Source organism: Lithobates pipiens, unplaced genomic scaffold (genome assembly GCF_037356315.1).
Source record: "Lithobates pipiens isolate NorthernLeopardFrog02 unplaced genomic scaffold, aLitPip1_a1.2 Scaffold_28, whole genome shotgun sequence".
Taxonomy (NCBI): domain Eukaryota; kingdom Metazoa; phylum Chordata; class Amphibia; order Anura; family Ranidae; genus Lithobates; species Lithobates pipiens.
Window position 1 is genome coordinate 181,464,752 of NW_027507789.1, and position 14,432 is coordinate 181,479,183.

The 14,432-nt window shown below is 40.8% G+C and overlaps 1 protein-coding gene across 4 annotated transcripts in view; it reads left to right on the forward strand.

Moving 5' to 3' along the window:
* The window catches only part of RUNDC3A (RUN domain containing 3A), a 33,975-nt gene extending 21,407 nt beyond the window's left edge, over nucleotides 1-12,568 (forward strand). For 2 of the 4 annotated variants that reach the window (XM_077460055.1, XM_077460056.1), the window contains 5 exons: nucleotides 228-393; nucleotides 6,063-6,220; nucleotides 9,761-9,898; nucleotides 10,793-10,896; nucleotides 11,828-12,568. In XM_077460055.1, the coding sequence (XP_077316181.1) occupies nucleotides 228-393; nucleotides 6,063-6,220; nucleotides 9,761-9,898; nucleotides 10,793-10,896; nucleotides 11,828-11,970 (709 nt within the window). In that variant the 3' untranslated portion in view covers nucleotides 11,971-12,568. The remainder of the gene's footprint in view (nucleotides 1-227; nucleotides 394-6,062; nucleotides 6,221-9,760; nucleotides 9,899-10,792; nucleotides 10,897-11,827) is intronic. The other 2 variants (XM_077460057.1, XM_077460058.1) reach the window with 1 other exon arrangement.
* The last annotated feature ends 1,864 nt before the right edge of the window (nucleotides 12,569-14,432 follow it).

Genomic DNA, 14,432 nt, shown 5'->3' on the forward strand with positions numbered 1-14,432 from the left:
GGATACCTGCAGTAGAGCTATTTGCACTAGCTACTTTTGTTTCAGCTTTGCATGCACCATTTTATTTATTTTTCAAATCCACCTCATGCAGAAAAGAGAAAGAGATTGCAGGAGGAACTTCACATCAATGGCTTTAAATATTGTATTATTCAAGGATACTGGTTGTAAGACCGTTTTAATTAAATTTGCAATGCATATTTTAGTTGTTTAATCATTTCTCTGACCAGTTATGATTACCTAAGTGAGGAAGAAGACAGAGAAAGTGTAGGTGGCAGCAGCAGTGAGGACAGCTCTCCTGAACACCCCTACTTACCACTGCTAACAGACGAGGAGACCTGGTACAGCAAGTGGCGTAAGATGGAGCAGAAGTTTCGTATTGTCTATGCACAAAAGGTAGGTGAAAAGCTTCACATTAATGAGATATCGCAGAGTATGTATTTCCTTTTTTAAACTGCAAGCTGCCAACAAAAAAAAATAAGAGTTGTATTCCTTATTTTAGTATAGCAGAGTCATGTAAAGCATTCCTTTATGTCCCTGTCACTAACTGTACCTCCAGTACCCATAGTACGTGTTGCAGATACAATGCTAATTATAGAAAATCAATTATCTGAAGGGCATGCTGCTGTTTGGACTTTTTGATCCTTAGTTCTAGGTATTGAACACATGGCTATTATGTGGGGCTTGAAGGAAACCCCACTAAGAAAGCTAGGAAGGAACTCAAAGCACATACCCTAAATTAGTGGTCTCCAAATTGTGGGTCGGGGGATGGATGCGGCCTTTTGCTTGCCTCTATCTGGCCCTTGGTGCACTTTTCCTCTCACTGATACAAGACTGTATTCCTCCTACTGACACCAATGATGAGGTACTATTTCTCCCACTGAAACCAATGATGAGGCGCTATTCCACCAACTGATGCCAATGATGGGGCCCTATTCTTACTATTGACACCAATGATGAGGCTTTATTCCTCCCACTGATACCAATGATAAGGCACTATTCCTCCCAATGACATCAATGATTGGGCATTATTCCTCCCATTGATACCAACATCCAGCCCACTTTAAGTCTAAAGGTTAGTGAACTGGCCTTTGTTTTGAAAGTTTGGCGACCCCCCTGCTCTACAGCTATGCATAGTATTGCTGTCTTATAACAGGTGTTTGCAATGCGGACAATGAATGAGTGCGTCACTGAGGTATGAGCAAGATAACCTCTCTTGCTGCAATACTTGATTTTAATCCAGCACTGTCCCCCCTTTTTCAAAGGTGTTCATATACTTTCATTATATTTATGGATCTAAACAGATCTGGCAGTAGAATTTTTTTTTTTCTCTACAATAGATTTTCTTTAACAATCTTAGCCATGCAAAGCTACCTGGGGAAATAAAATACCTGGCATCCAGGATGAACTTTGGTATGATGCTGGGAACTGTTTCCGGTGGTTGCATTATTCATAGGCTTCGTTTTGCTTTCTGTCGGTTTTATATCCGAGATGATATTGATTTTGTAGCCAAGAGAGCCATTTGTGCCCCATACATAGGCTAACTCCTTTATTAGATTATTGTATTTGATGTATAAAGGGATTTAATCCATTGGAACAATTGGCATGCACCTCCTCTTCCTTTATCCAATATGTGCCTATCGTTCTGTGCATATCCTGTGTTCTCTTGTGGACACCTTCGAGGTGATGCTGGTTTTATCTCAGTTGCATCACTCTAAATGAAAATGGACTGGGGATGATGTCCAAATCACCAGGTCTCTGGTCTAGTCTCCTAGTTCACAGCCTGATGTCCTGTTGTATCCAGAGGAGGTTCCTGCATGATATTGCCAAATATCATCGATACCATGTCCACCTTTAAAAGCTTTCATTTGACTTCCCCCCCATAGTGTGCAGATACCTACCTAATGTGTCTGTCAGTAAATCCCTTTGTAATTTGTAGCACATTATTCTTTCTCTTACTGTAAAACGGCTAGCAGTTTACGTTTGTTGGATTTCAGATCAATAGAGATGCACTTGATGAAGCTCCTTGCCGTGATGGTCAATGCCGTCTACTGTGAATTGTTGATGATCTAATGACTGTTCTGTAGCTACTGGAAATGTCTCATTGTAAAGCTGACTCCAGTCTTTGTTCCATACAAGTGATGGAAAAGGTGTGGCCTATATGACCCATTTATTGACTCAACAGTTCTACATCTATAGCTCAACTGTGACTCAACAGTTCTACATCTATAGCTCAGATGCACCTTCTTTTATGTTAGCCTTTTTTTTTTTTTTTTTTTTGAGTAACCCAAGTGTACAAAGCAATAAGTGTGCCCCTTTGTGGTAATCCTTTTCTGGTTGTGGCTACCTTTTTATAAGGTTTACTAGAGACGTCCTTGAGTACTATGCTGAACATAAATGTCATCTATGTATTAGAAAATGTATCTACCCACAATAACCACTCCGTTCTCATTCTTGAAACGCTAGTATATGCCATCCAGGTATACCTGTATTGTTAATATTGTTTTTTTCTATAAAACAAATTTTATTTTAAAGCTGAATTCCAGGCAAATGCTTAAATGCCCAGATGAAATGCATATAGGGCAGGTATATGCAATTAGCGGACCTCCAGCTGTTGCAGAACTACAAGTCTCATGAGGTATAGCAAGACTCTGACAGCCACAAGCATGACACCCAGAGGCAGAGGCATGATGGGACTTGTAGTTTTGCAACAGCTGGAGGTCCACTAATTGCATATCCCTGATATAGGGGAACTGCTTTACCTGCAAAAAGGATTTGCATTCCTGTCCATCTAGTCCTGAGATTTACAGACCTGTTTGGTGGGGCAGGAATCCCGATTCTTCTGTTGCAGCTGTTTTGGTATGGAAAAGCAGCAGATTGAGCTCTGCTCTCCCCTCTCATATATGACCCTTGAACAGAAGCACTACAGATTGGCTCCTTGTGCTGCTTTGCCCCCCAAGTCTCAGCTCTGTTGTGCAGTGGATTGCAAGAGGCTAATACAAAGTCAATTTCAGGAACTTGCGCTGCTTACATTTAAAGCCAAGGTTTAGGTAGTGAAAAAAAAAAAAATCGTCAAAGGGGACATTACTATTATTAATCCAATGTGTCCCTTGTGCTGTTGGCTCCCGCAGTCCTTGACATCTTCCTCCTCTCATCACCATAATCTGTGTTGGGGGTTAATAGAGCCAACAAATCTGTGACAGGCACTCATCAAGAGTGCCGACTATGCCTGCCTTTCTGCACCCTCTAGCATTCATAGGAACTATAGTACAACTTTTGTGAATGGAGAAGCTGGGCGGAAATGGCTGGCATAGTTGATGAGTGCCTGTCACAAGTCTGACAGCTTTAATAACTCCTGCTGTACCTGAAGGTTACGACAGTGGGGATAGGCTGCATCAGAGGAGGAAAATTTCAAGGAGAACAGGAGCCAGCAGGACAAGGGACATACGATTAGGAGCAAGTAATCTCCCATTAAACAAATTACATTTAAAGTATCACAAAACCCACATCATAAGAAACTACCAATAAATGGTGTTGTTCATACTCCCTTTGAGATTCGTTTTCTGTATTCTGCAAGAAAAAAAAAACTGGTTGACCCTGCTGCTTTGTCTCCACCTTCTGTCCATCTCCCCAATGCAACTAGGGATTTTGCAGAGCAGTGTTGGCAGCTCTGCACATGCTCAGTTTTCAGTGAGTTTCTATTCTGAACATTTCCTCCATATCACATCTGAGAAGCCCTATAGAGTCACACATATGGACCACGGGTATATACACAGTGTTAAATGACATCTCCCTCCCTCCTCCTCTATGCCCACTAACCAGCTTAACACAAGGGGGTGGGATATTACCTGTAGATTTATAGAGGCTTCACCTCCCTCGTATTCTAAGACACAGACTGGAGGGGCATAACAGCTTGTGACTGCCAGAAATCTGCCCACACCATGTTATTTCCAAAACAAAAAAAAAAAGATTTAATTTCAAATATATATTTTTATGACAATTTACAACAATGTATTGGTATTATTTATTTATATTCTGTATTCCAAAGGGCTTCTTTTTTTTTTTTTTTTTTTTAACATGTGACCAGCAGCAGAGGACTAGAAGCTCCTCCTGCTTATGTTTTCCTGCAGACCGGCTGGGAAAGTGCTGGGCCATGTGACCAACTGTATGTGAATTAGGAAAAATGTACTTTATTAAAATAATTACGGTGTCATCATCCATATACACAAATAGAGGGAACAATGTAAATTAAACAGTGTATGTTCAGTATCACTTTAAGAATGAGTTAAGAAAATACAGTGCCTTAAAAAAGTATTCATATCCCTTAAAATTTTCCACATTGTGTCATGTTACAACCAAAAATGGAAATGTATTTTATTGAGATTTTATGTGATAGACCAACATAAAGTGGCACATAATTGTGAAGTGGAAAGAAAATGATAAATGGTTTTCAATTTTCTTTTTTTTACAAATATGTGAAAAGTGTGGCGTTCATTTGTATTCAGCCCCCCTGAGTCAATGCTTTGTAGAGCCACCTTTTGCTGCAAGTCTTTTGGGGATGTCTCTTCCAGCTTTGCACATCTAAAGAATGCCATTTTTGCCCATTCTCATTTGCATAATAGCCCCATCTCTGTCAGATTGCATGGAGAGCATCTGTGAACAGCAATTTTCAAGCCTTGCCGCAGAGTCTCCATTGGATTTAGGTCTGGATTTTTACTGGGCCATTCTAACAAATGAATATGCTTTGGTCTAAACCATTCCATTGTAGCTTTGGCTGTATATTTAGGTTCGTTGTCCTGCTGGAAGGTGAATCTCCACCCCAGTCCCAAGTCTTTTGCAGACTCTAACAGGTTTTCTTCTAAGATTGCCCTGTATTTGACTTCATCCAGCTTCCCTGTCCCTGCTGAAGAAAAGCATCCCCACAACATGATGCTTTCACCATCATGTTTCACAGTGGAGATGGTGTGCAGTGTTAGTTTCAGCCATACATAGAATTTTGCTTTTAGGCCAATTTTTCAATTTTGGTCTCATCTGACCAGAGCACCTTCTTCCACGTTTGCTGCGTCTCCCACATGGCCTCTCACAAACTGCAAATGGGACTTAAAGAATGACTTTCTTCTTACCACTCTTCCATAAAGGCCAGACTTGTCCTGTATACAGATTCTCCCACCTGAGCTGTGGATTTCTGTAGCTCTTCCAGAGTTACCATGGGCCTCTTGGCTGCTTCTCTGATTAATGCTCTCCTTGCCCGGCCTGTCAGTTTAGGTGGACAGTCATGTCTTGGTAGGTTTGCAGTTGTGCCATACTCTATCCATTTTTTCAGATGATGGATTGAACAAAGCTTAGATATTATTATTTTTATAACCTAACCATGTTTTAAACTTCTCCACAACTTTATCCCTGACCTGTCTGGTGTGTTCATTGGCCTTCATGATGCTGTTTGTTCACTAAGGTTCTCTAACAAACCTCTGGGAGCTTCACAGAACAGCTGTATTTATACTGAGATTAAATGACACAGGTGTACTCTATTTATTAATTAGGTGAATTCTGAAGGCAATTGTTTCCACTAGATTCTAATTAGGGGTATCAGCGTAAAGGGGGCTGAATACAAATGCACGCCACACTTTTTACATATTTATTTGTAAAAAAAATAATAACTAGAAAACCAGTTATCATTTTCCTTCCACTTCACAAATGTGCCCATTTGTGTTGGTCTATCACAAAAAAACGCAATAAAATAGATTTACGTTTTTGGTTGTAATAGGACAAAATGCGGAAAATTTCAAGGGGTATGGATACTTTTTCAAGGCACTGTATGTTCATTTGTCTCTTTAATATCTGTCTGGAGTTCAACTTTAGGTTTCCTGGTCCTATAAAGATATGTTATCTTGATCCAGACCAAATTGGGATACCAGGATTTTTCTAGATTTAAAAATACAGCAAATGCCAGCATGACCTGACAGCAGGGCCGCTGGTTGCCAAAGCTTGGTCTAGGGAAGTGCCTGGTGTAAAATGTGGTTTCAGAAAGTTCATTGTTCTTAAAGGGTTGCTCCTCTCTTTCATAGGGATATTTAGAGGAGCTGGTCCGTTTGCGGGAGTCTCAGCTGAAGAATCTAGAAGCTGAAAACAAGAGACTGACTCAAAGGATCCAGGAGCAGGGAGAGCAAAGCCTGCAGGAGAAACACCAGCTGGAGGGAGTCATCCTAGAACTGCAGGAACAGCTGTGAGTTGGAGGGGGGCATCTATGCAATGCACAGTCATATAGGCAAATGGCTCCACACAATTTAGTCAAGAACCCCCACAAGGGAAGACTGCTGCATTAGAAGCATCTGTTTTTCCTGACCAACAGGCTCAGGAGGATCTAACCAGATTTCTATTACTAACCATCTACCACTAACCATCAAGTCCATGACCAAGTGAGGGACACATAACTATTACCAATCCCTCACCATAAGACATACATACTCTTCTCCCAACAGTCCACTGGCCATGAAATGAGCACCTACTGCCTATTCACTGAATTCATGGCACACACCGTAACTAAACACTATCCAGTGGCAACATTTATATCCTATTTCTAACTTCTATTTTTTGACCATACTTAAAGTTATGTTGGTTTCTAAGAGCACCCATTGAGTGGTATTTGATTTTTCCATCATCACAATACAAGTTCCATCTCTTTTGGTGCTTCTTGGAAGACCCTTATTTTCCAAACTTTGGCCAAATGTGTTTTTCACCAATCCTTTTACAAGAAATATTCTGGGTATTAATCCCCTGACCATAGGGTATACAGACCCTTCCATTGATAATAAGTCATGACAATTATCCTGGACATTGAGGAAGATTTACAAAGAATGGCACAAAGAGAACTAGTTTTGAAGTAAAAAGTTCTTTGCTTCACTACAAAAATTTAGCCCAATTGGTTGCTTTGGGCAGTCTTCAATTTTTGCACCAGTTTTTGTATATCACATCCACTCAGTTAGATAAAGAGGTTGGACGCTTGGTCCCCAATCAATCGTCTTCCACCAGCCGTCGCCAGTCTGTGATGTCACTGGGTCATAGCTCCCGCAATGCGCACGTGCGAGGGGATCATGTGCGCTTGTCCTATGGCCAGAGGGTGGAAGCCCATGCCAGGACGTGCTCAAGTGGAAAAGGCGGTCCCAAATAACCGAAACTCGTCTATCCACCAGGGAGGTCACCTAGCCATCGCATGGAAACAATTGGTGGAACGCCAACATACCGAAGCATGTCATTGGGGGGAAGCAAGCAGCAAAGCTCTGGGAATGCAACAATATAAACAAAGAAATATATACAGTAATTAATGTACAATGAAAATAAATATATAAAGCAATACAGCACAATAAGAGATAATGTAGATACAATTATATACAGGGATTAAATAAATACCCTTTCATGCCAAGGCAACCCTTAATAATTCATATTGGAGGCTTATGGGTATATGGAACCTGAGGCTGAAACAAAAAAGTAAGGCAAAAGAAATAAAATACAAAAAAGAGATTAGAGCATGGGACAATACACAGAGGGACAGGACCAGGCATGGGCTGCACTAACCAATTTAGCCAGGTATCCATGGAAAGAGGTGATATACATGTAGATATATGTATATGTATGTATGTAACTGTGTAGCCATATATAAGCCGGCATTAGGGAAACCTAAGGGGCACCTTCAGGGGACAAGTTTTAGAGATATGGTCTAAAGGAATTAACCTTGTTCAGGCCAGGTGGAATAGTGGCATTAAGCCTCTTGATCCAGAGGATCTCATGCTGCAAAAGCACCTTGTCATGGTCATTCCCCCTGGAATCGGGGGGGCACCACCTCCAGGGCAAAATATTTAACAGCTAAAGGATTAAACTTGTGGTAAAGGCCTATATGCCAACCAACAGTGGTAAGTTTCCCATTCGTTAAGTGATAAAGGTGGTCTCCAATTCTCTGTCTTAGTTCCCTAATAATCTTTCCTACATAAAAGGCATTGCAATCGCAAAACAGTAAATAAACTACCCCAGTAGTGCCACACTGGGCTGAAGTATGGGGAGAGTAGGGTTCCCCAGTGGGAAGTTTAAAGGTTGTGCCAGTAAGAAACCAAGGGCACCGTGGGCATTGCCCCTGTAACTTAAGGAGGCTTGGTTGAGGACCAAGCGTCTGACCTCTTTATCTAAGTTTTTGGATGATGGTACAATTTTTTACTTATGCTTTATTATTACTATTGCTATAGAGGCTACTCCTATCTGCACATCCACTGAGTTGGCGGAAAATGGATACATAACTGGTATCAGATCTTGACTGACACTCTGGGGTTTTGGCTAATTTGTATGTTTTTATATTATAGTTCCTTTTTAAATACAGTATATCTTTTACAGTGTATCTATTGGCCCAAAACTTCTGTGTCCCCCACGAGTGAGATTTGCCCTCTTTATTTGTCCAGGCAGTGATCATTGTTCCCAGCAATGAAAGTGAAGGCAAATTCAAAACTTTGCGGTTGATTTACTAAAGGCAAATTGTGCACAGTCTATTTGCCTTTAGTAAACCAACCCCTTTGAATTGTAACCAGATTGGGAATAGAGCGGAAATTGTCCTGTGGAGACACCTATTCCTGTGACAACTGCCTAATGGCCCGTAAACACAATCAGGTTTCTCGTATGAAAAATACCGCTTTCAAAGTGATCGTACAATAATCTGATCATTGGTTCACAGCTTTCAAGACCCAATCATGATAGTTTTTTTCTGACCGAACAAGCATGAAAGTTTTTCTCATACAATACCAAATCGGACGATTTTCATTTAATCAGTACAGTTGTCATTAGAAAATACACTACATCATTTCCGAATTTTTATTCTACTGTATGAGAATTTTCGTAACTTTAGAAAACTCTTATTTTCTATATGAGATTAGCATGCAAAAAAAACACGATCGTTCGTCCGATAATCTGACCGTAAGTACCAGGCATAAGGAAGGATTTCTTTCTCACTTTGTGTTCTGTGCCTAGGACAAAAAGTAAAGGGAAATCTCCCAAACTTGAAACGGATGTGGAAAAAAATTATGCGTTTTAACCATTCTCTACAATATCCAAAATGAAAAATTATATTTTGGCTTTGGATTTAAGGGTAATATGCTAGTCTTGAATTTGATCCCAATTCCCCCAAAACACCAGCCATATAGGCTATACCAAAAGAAACAGATACTTTACCATCAGTTTTGGAATTACTTGCCTATCTTTCATCTCTGTTGGGCAGAGTCCATTTTAACACCAGGCACTAGTCATAGAACACCGCTCCCAAGAACCCACTCAACAGCATAAACTATCTGCGTGTATGGGCACGACTAAAACTCCAAGCACATCACAGAGAGTAAGAGTTTGTGTGTATGCCTCACTAGTGACAGGGAGCATAACAGAAGTCCACATTGAATGACCTTGCCACTGAAACCTATCAGATCATCAACCCTTAAAGAATTCCAATATAGGAGAAGTATTACCAGGGTATCGCTATAAAGTGTGTTCAGATTACCTCTACTCATTGTCTGCTTAGCCTTGGGTAAACACTAATTTTTGATTGATAGGTGTGATTTTGCGTTTATTTAGTCCTTTCTTTTGACTAAACTGTTTGACATCATCCAGTAGGATCTAGGAGATGCATTCAATATCATATCAAACACCAACCAGACATGCTCCAATCCCAAAGCAAACATACCCATCAAGCACCTTGGCATTTCATAACTAGAGCATTCTCTCCCTGTAATTCCAGCACTGGCCTACTCCCTTCTGAAAATGCCCCCATCAAACAGTTCAACTCAAGCATTGGGGCCCCTCTGGTTAACCAGTGGCCGTCCCTGGGCACCCTTAATGATAACGAGACATCTGTTAAACCCACGCTGTACAGGAGGTAAGACACCATACACCCCATAACACGTTTACATTCAACGTTCGTTATCTATGTCTCATGTCAATGGAACATCTGACTAGCTCCTACAGGGCATCCAATATTTTGAAGTTGTGCAGCAAAATAAGTAATCTTTAAAATCCCATTCATTAACTATCTTGTTCCTGTATGCTTCTACAGGCTCTTGGTAGCAACACCAAGGGTTTATGTTACTGCATAAATGAGTATTACATGAGCTGTATCTATAAGGCATGAAAATTTTGCATTGAACTTGGTGGAAACTTTAAGAGCCCGTTTAGACACAATAAAGATTGTCGTCTTCAGTTGTTTGTACTTCATGCCTACATGGCAGTAACAGTCTTTCCATTACCAATAGTGTAGTATACAGACTTTACAACTATGTTCCTACTTTGCATGGGTTGTGCTGGGTCTCCCTGCCATTATGTGATGAGCATATGACCCCAAAACTAAAGTGGCAGCTCTGTTTGCCAAAATAATATGTGGCAGAAAATGGTGTCCACAAGCAGATGGGGTTGTGACCTCATAAAGGGGACCAGCAATAGGCTCTTAATTATTGAGCAGGAAGAGTCAAGGTTGGTACTTCTAGGACAACCTTCAAAATGAAAATATTTCCAACCGGGCACAGTTGATACTTTAAGAGTCAGTACAGGCATAACTGAACAAGATGGGAAAATAATTTTATTTACAAAGCTGATCATTTTGCTGTCTTGTCTTATGATGTCAACTACATCAGGAAGAGGAAGGTGTACTGTACAGTCCTGAAAATGTGTGATGGCTGCTATTCAATACTACTGTGCTGTACGGCTTGCTTTCTGCTAAGCATTGCATGTCTTCTGAACCTTATGTTCTATTGCGCTAGTTGTTTCTTCTCCACAGACACAGCTATCTGAGCACAGAACACCTCTCAGCTGAGCTGAGTCTGAGCTCCGAATCACAGAGGGCAGAAGGAAAGCAGGACGGGGAGCCGTGGGGTCCAATTGGTAAGTCAGTTGTGTGCTGATGGTACTACTGAAATTACTGTAACTGCATGGTGCATAGCACGAGTGAAGAGTGACTACATGCTAGCATTAAATGGTTACATTTTATACGGATCTATCCTTTAAAAAAACACCCCCTACACCCAACAACAGCTGCACATCAGTTATGCAGTATAGTATGCCCATAGCAAGGGTTCAGCAAGTGTGCAAATACCAGCTGTATTCTCTTCAGCATGTAATGAGTGAAAACATAGGGTTGTTATATTGCCTATTGTATAAGCCAAGCAGTGTGCCCTCTTTGATGTAAATTGATATTTGGCCCTCATCCATTTCCATATTGCAATAAAAAGAAAGCCCCTTCCCAAGCATTTTTTAGTAGTCGTTTGTTTATTTGAGGTTCCATTGGTTCCTCCTTATTCTGGGCAGCCCCTCCCTTGTCATCACTTTTCTATGCCTGGCCAGCCAAGGAATGTTTTTTTTTTAAGGCTGCAGGGATTTCTGGAACTCCTATTGGCATTGATTTCTACAATTTAATTGGTGTACCTAATATGGCATTGTACTAAGTAATCTCACAGGAAACCTTTCATTATCATTAGAGTTCCTTATGCAAGTAAAACCATGCTTCTTTAAATTGCTAGGAAAAAATCTCTTAACATTGTCAAGTTTTCACAAAAATCCCTGCAGTTTGGGTAAGCCATATCTTTGAAGTTTTGTACACCATGGGTGCTCAACCTGTGGCCCTCCAGCTGTTGCGGAACTAAAAGTCCCATCATGCCTCTGCCTTTTGGGATTCATGCTTGTAATGGTCAGCCTTGCAATGCCTCATGGGACTTTGGGATCTGCAAGAGCTGGAGGGCCACAAGTTGAGCACCCATAATGTACACTATATATTTAGGCTTATCGCATTTTTTACACTTTTTTTTCCCCTCCATAGGCAAGGACCCAACCCCTTCCATGCTGGGATTGTGTGGTTCTCTGGCATCCATTCCCAGCTGTAAATCTCTGCCAAGCTTGAAATCCAATGAATGCCTTGTCAGTAATAGCAGTGAGACAAGTCCTGCTGGAAGCCCCAGCTGAGGTCTTCTAAACACAAGTCACCATCAATGCATTACGTCTTGACCACTGTAGGAGAAGCCCAGTTTATCTCTTGATACCGTCTTGCCAAGTTACTTTTCTTCGGCCAATTGCATAACTCCTACTGGTGGTTTATTAAGGATAATACAAGGACTTGCAAAAAAATAGCACAGTATATAATCCATCACCCAACAGAGAACTGATAACCCCACTATAACCAGTTCCTGATCCACTCCAAAACCTTGTAGAAAACACAAGAAATTATCTGGACCTGAATACATAAATGGATATCTACTGCTGTTGGTAAATGAAAAGTCTGAGACTTTATTGCTGCATTCAGAGTGATATCAGTTAAATCTCCTATACTTGTCCCCTTACAAAATAAAATGCCTTTTTAAATAGGCATCTCCAATATTCTCTTCCCTTCATGGACCTAGTGGAGACATTCAACTCATGAACCCTGTAAGGGCAGAAGTTGGCTCCTTTGTCTGGACTTCAATAAACTGTATGTTGTGTAACTGAGCACTGGTACAACTGATTGTTATGGAGGCCTCTGTCAGAGGAATATGTGCAATTCTGTCCATTAAACTGCTGAACTGAAGGAATTTGAAATTGCCCAATTGTTTGTGTGTGTCAATTAAAGATGATCTCTGAACATCAATTCCCACCCAATTCTTGCCATGCTAGTTAGAAAAAAATAATAATATAACCTTTCCTTTTGCTACCCTAAATCCATGGACATGTGAAGCTCAGGGTCCTGAGTCTTCTTTCTTCTGCACTGCAGAGTAAAAGTGTCCCTTTTGGGGTGCCCACATTGTTGTCTACTGACCGGCCATCAATGACGTGCTCTATGGTCCTAAAGACTGCGGCGGTGTGTGATGACATTACACCAAGGGGACCAGTTGGCTTGGACATAGACTGCAGCGCTGGATGACTGGTGTCTGATCCCAGAAGAGGCGCAAGCGAGGGAATCGTTGCTTTTAGAAGTTATCAATTTCTATAAAAACAATTAAAAAAAATAAAAATGTATGTGGGTAGGTTTACTTTTGTCCGGAGCTGGGTTTTAATATACCAACATCCCAATGTGGAATATATTCAATAAGCTGCTAAGTAAAGTAACCCATAACAACTGAGCCAAGATCTTTTAGTAATCGAGTCATTACTGCAATTGACTTGACTTAATAAACACAAAGGGAGCCTAGCCAAATAGCCCCCACCCATTCTGACCATCTTGCCCCCTTTCATTGTAAAGCTAATCTCTTAAACTGAATTTGAGCTGGCTTAAAAGTTACAACAGGTAAGAAAAAAAAATACATGACCTTGTGGTGACATTGGAAATTCAATGAGCTACAAAATATCAAAAGTGGAGAGGAACAAATTGGAAATTACAAGTTGTGCCTTTAGCTTTGCTGTCAGCTGTCGAATCGAATGAAGTAAAAGTAAAGTATATATGAATGGTGGTGAAGGCTTTAAGGTTAACCTGTTGAAAAGATAGATTTACTATAAACCTAGAGCTCCAACCTGCCCATTATACGCAGCTTCACTTGCATGCTCTATAGAAAGGGCAAGGTCAGAAATCGAGCTGTAACCTGCTAATGCTAGTCAGGAAATATCTGAGCTGTGTTGGGACACATCTTCAATCTACTTTACGGTGAGTTCTTAGTAATTAACTTTCTCTCTTAAAGTAGAACTATAGGCAAAACTTAATTTTTTCATTTTGGATAGAGTAAGGAAGGGTTATAACTCATGTCAGATTTTTTTTTGTGTTCCATTGGGGAGATTTCTTGTCACTTTCTTTCCCATAGCCAAACAGGAAGTGAGAGGAAATTCCTGCAAATTAAGGGAATTCCTTGGGGACCCCCAGGTCACCAGAACTAGTGTCCCCATTGGAAAATTTCCCCTCTATTACTTTTCTGGGGACAACCCGAAATTGGGGATTTTCTTTTACTTTCAATGATATTGGTAAATAGGACAAATAGAGGCAGAGACAGCAATAAAAACTGACAGCTGTTCCAGGGTGGATTTGATTTAAATCACTAGCAAAAAGGCTTGATTTAATTCAACTTGATTTAAATTATAATTTCTTATATCAGGGGACACAGAGCTATAGTAATTACTATGTGGGTTATATATCAGACCGACAGATGCTGGACACTGGCACGCCCCTAAGGAGTGTACTTCCCCCATATAACCCCTCCCATTACTGGGAGTCCTCCGTTTTTTTGCCAGTGTCTTTTTATCTCTGATAAAACTCTGCTGCGAGGATAAGGTAAGGGAGATTTTCTCAGGAATTTCTCCTTCTATGTATTGTGTTGTCATGTCTATGTGTCACCAGTGGGGGCTGTATTGAGCACTCACCATCCTGACGCTGGAAATGGCAGAAGCCTTCAGCCGGCACAGACCCTCTGGTAAGAAAAGGGGGGGGGGGGTCTGGTCTCTTCCTGTGCCCCCAGATTTTCTCTCTT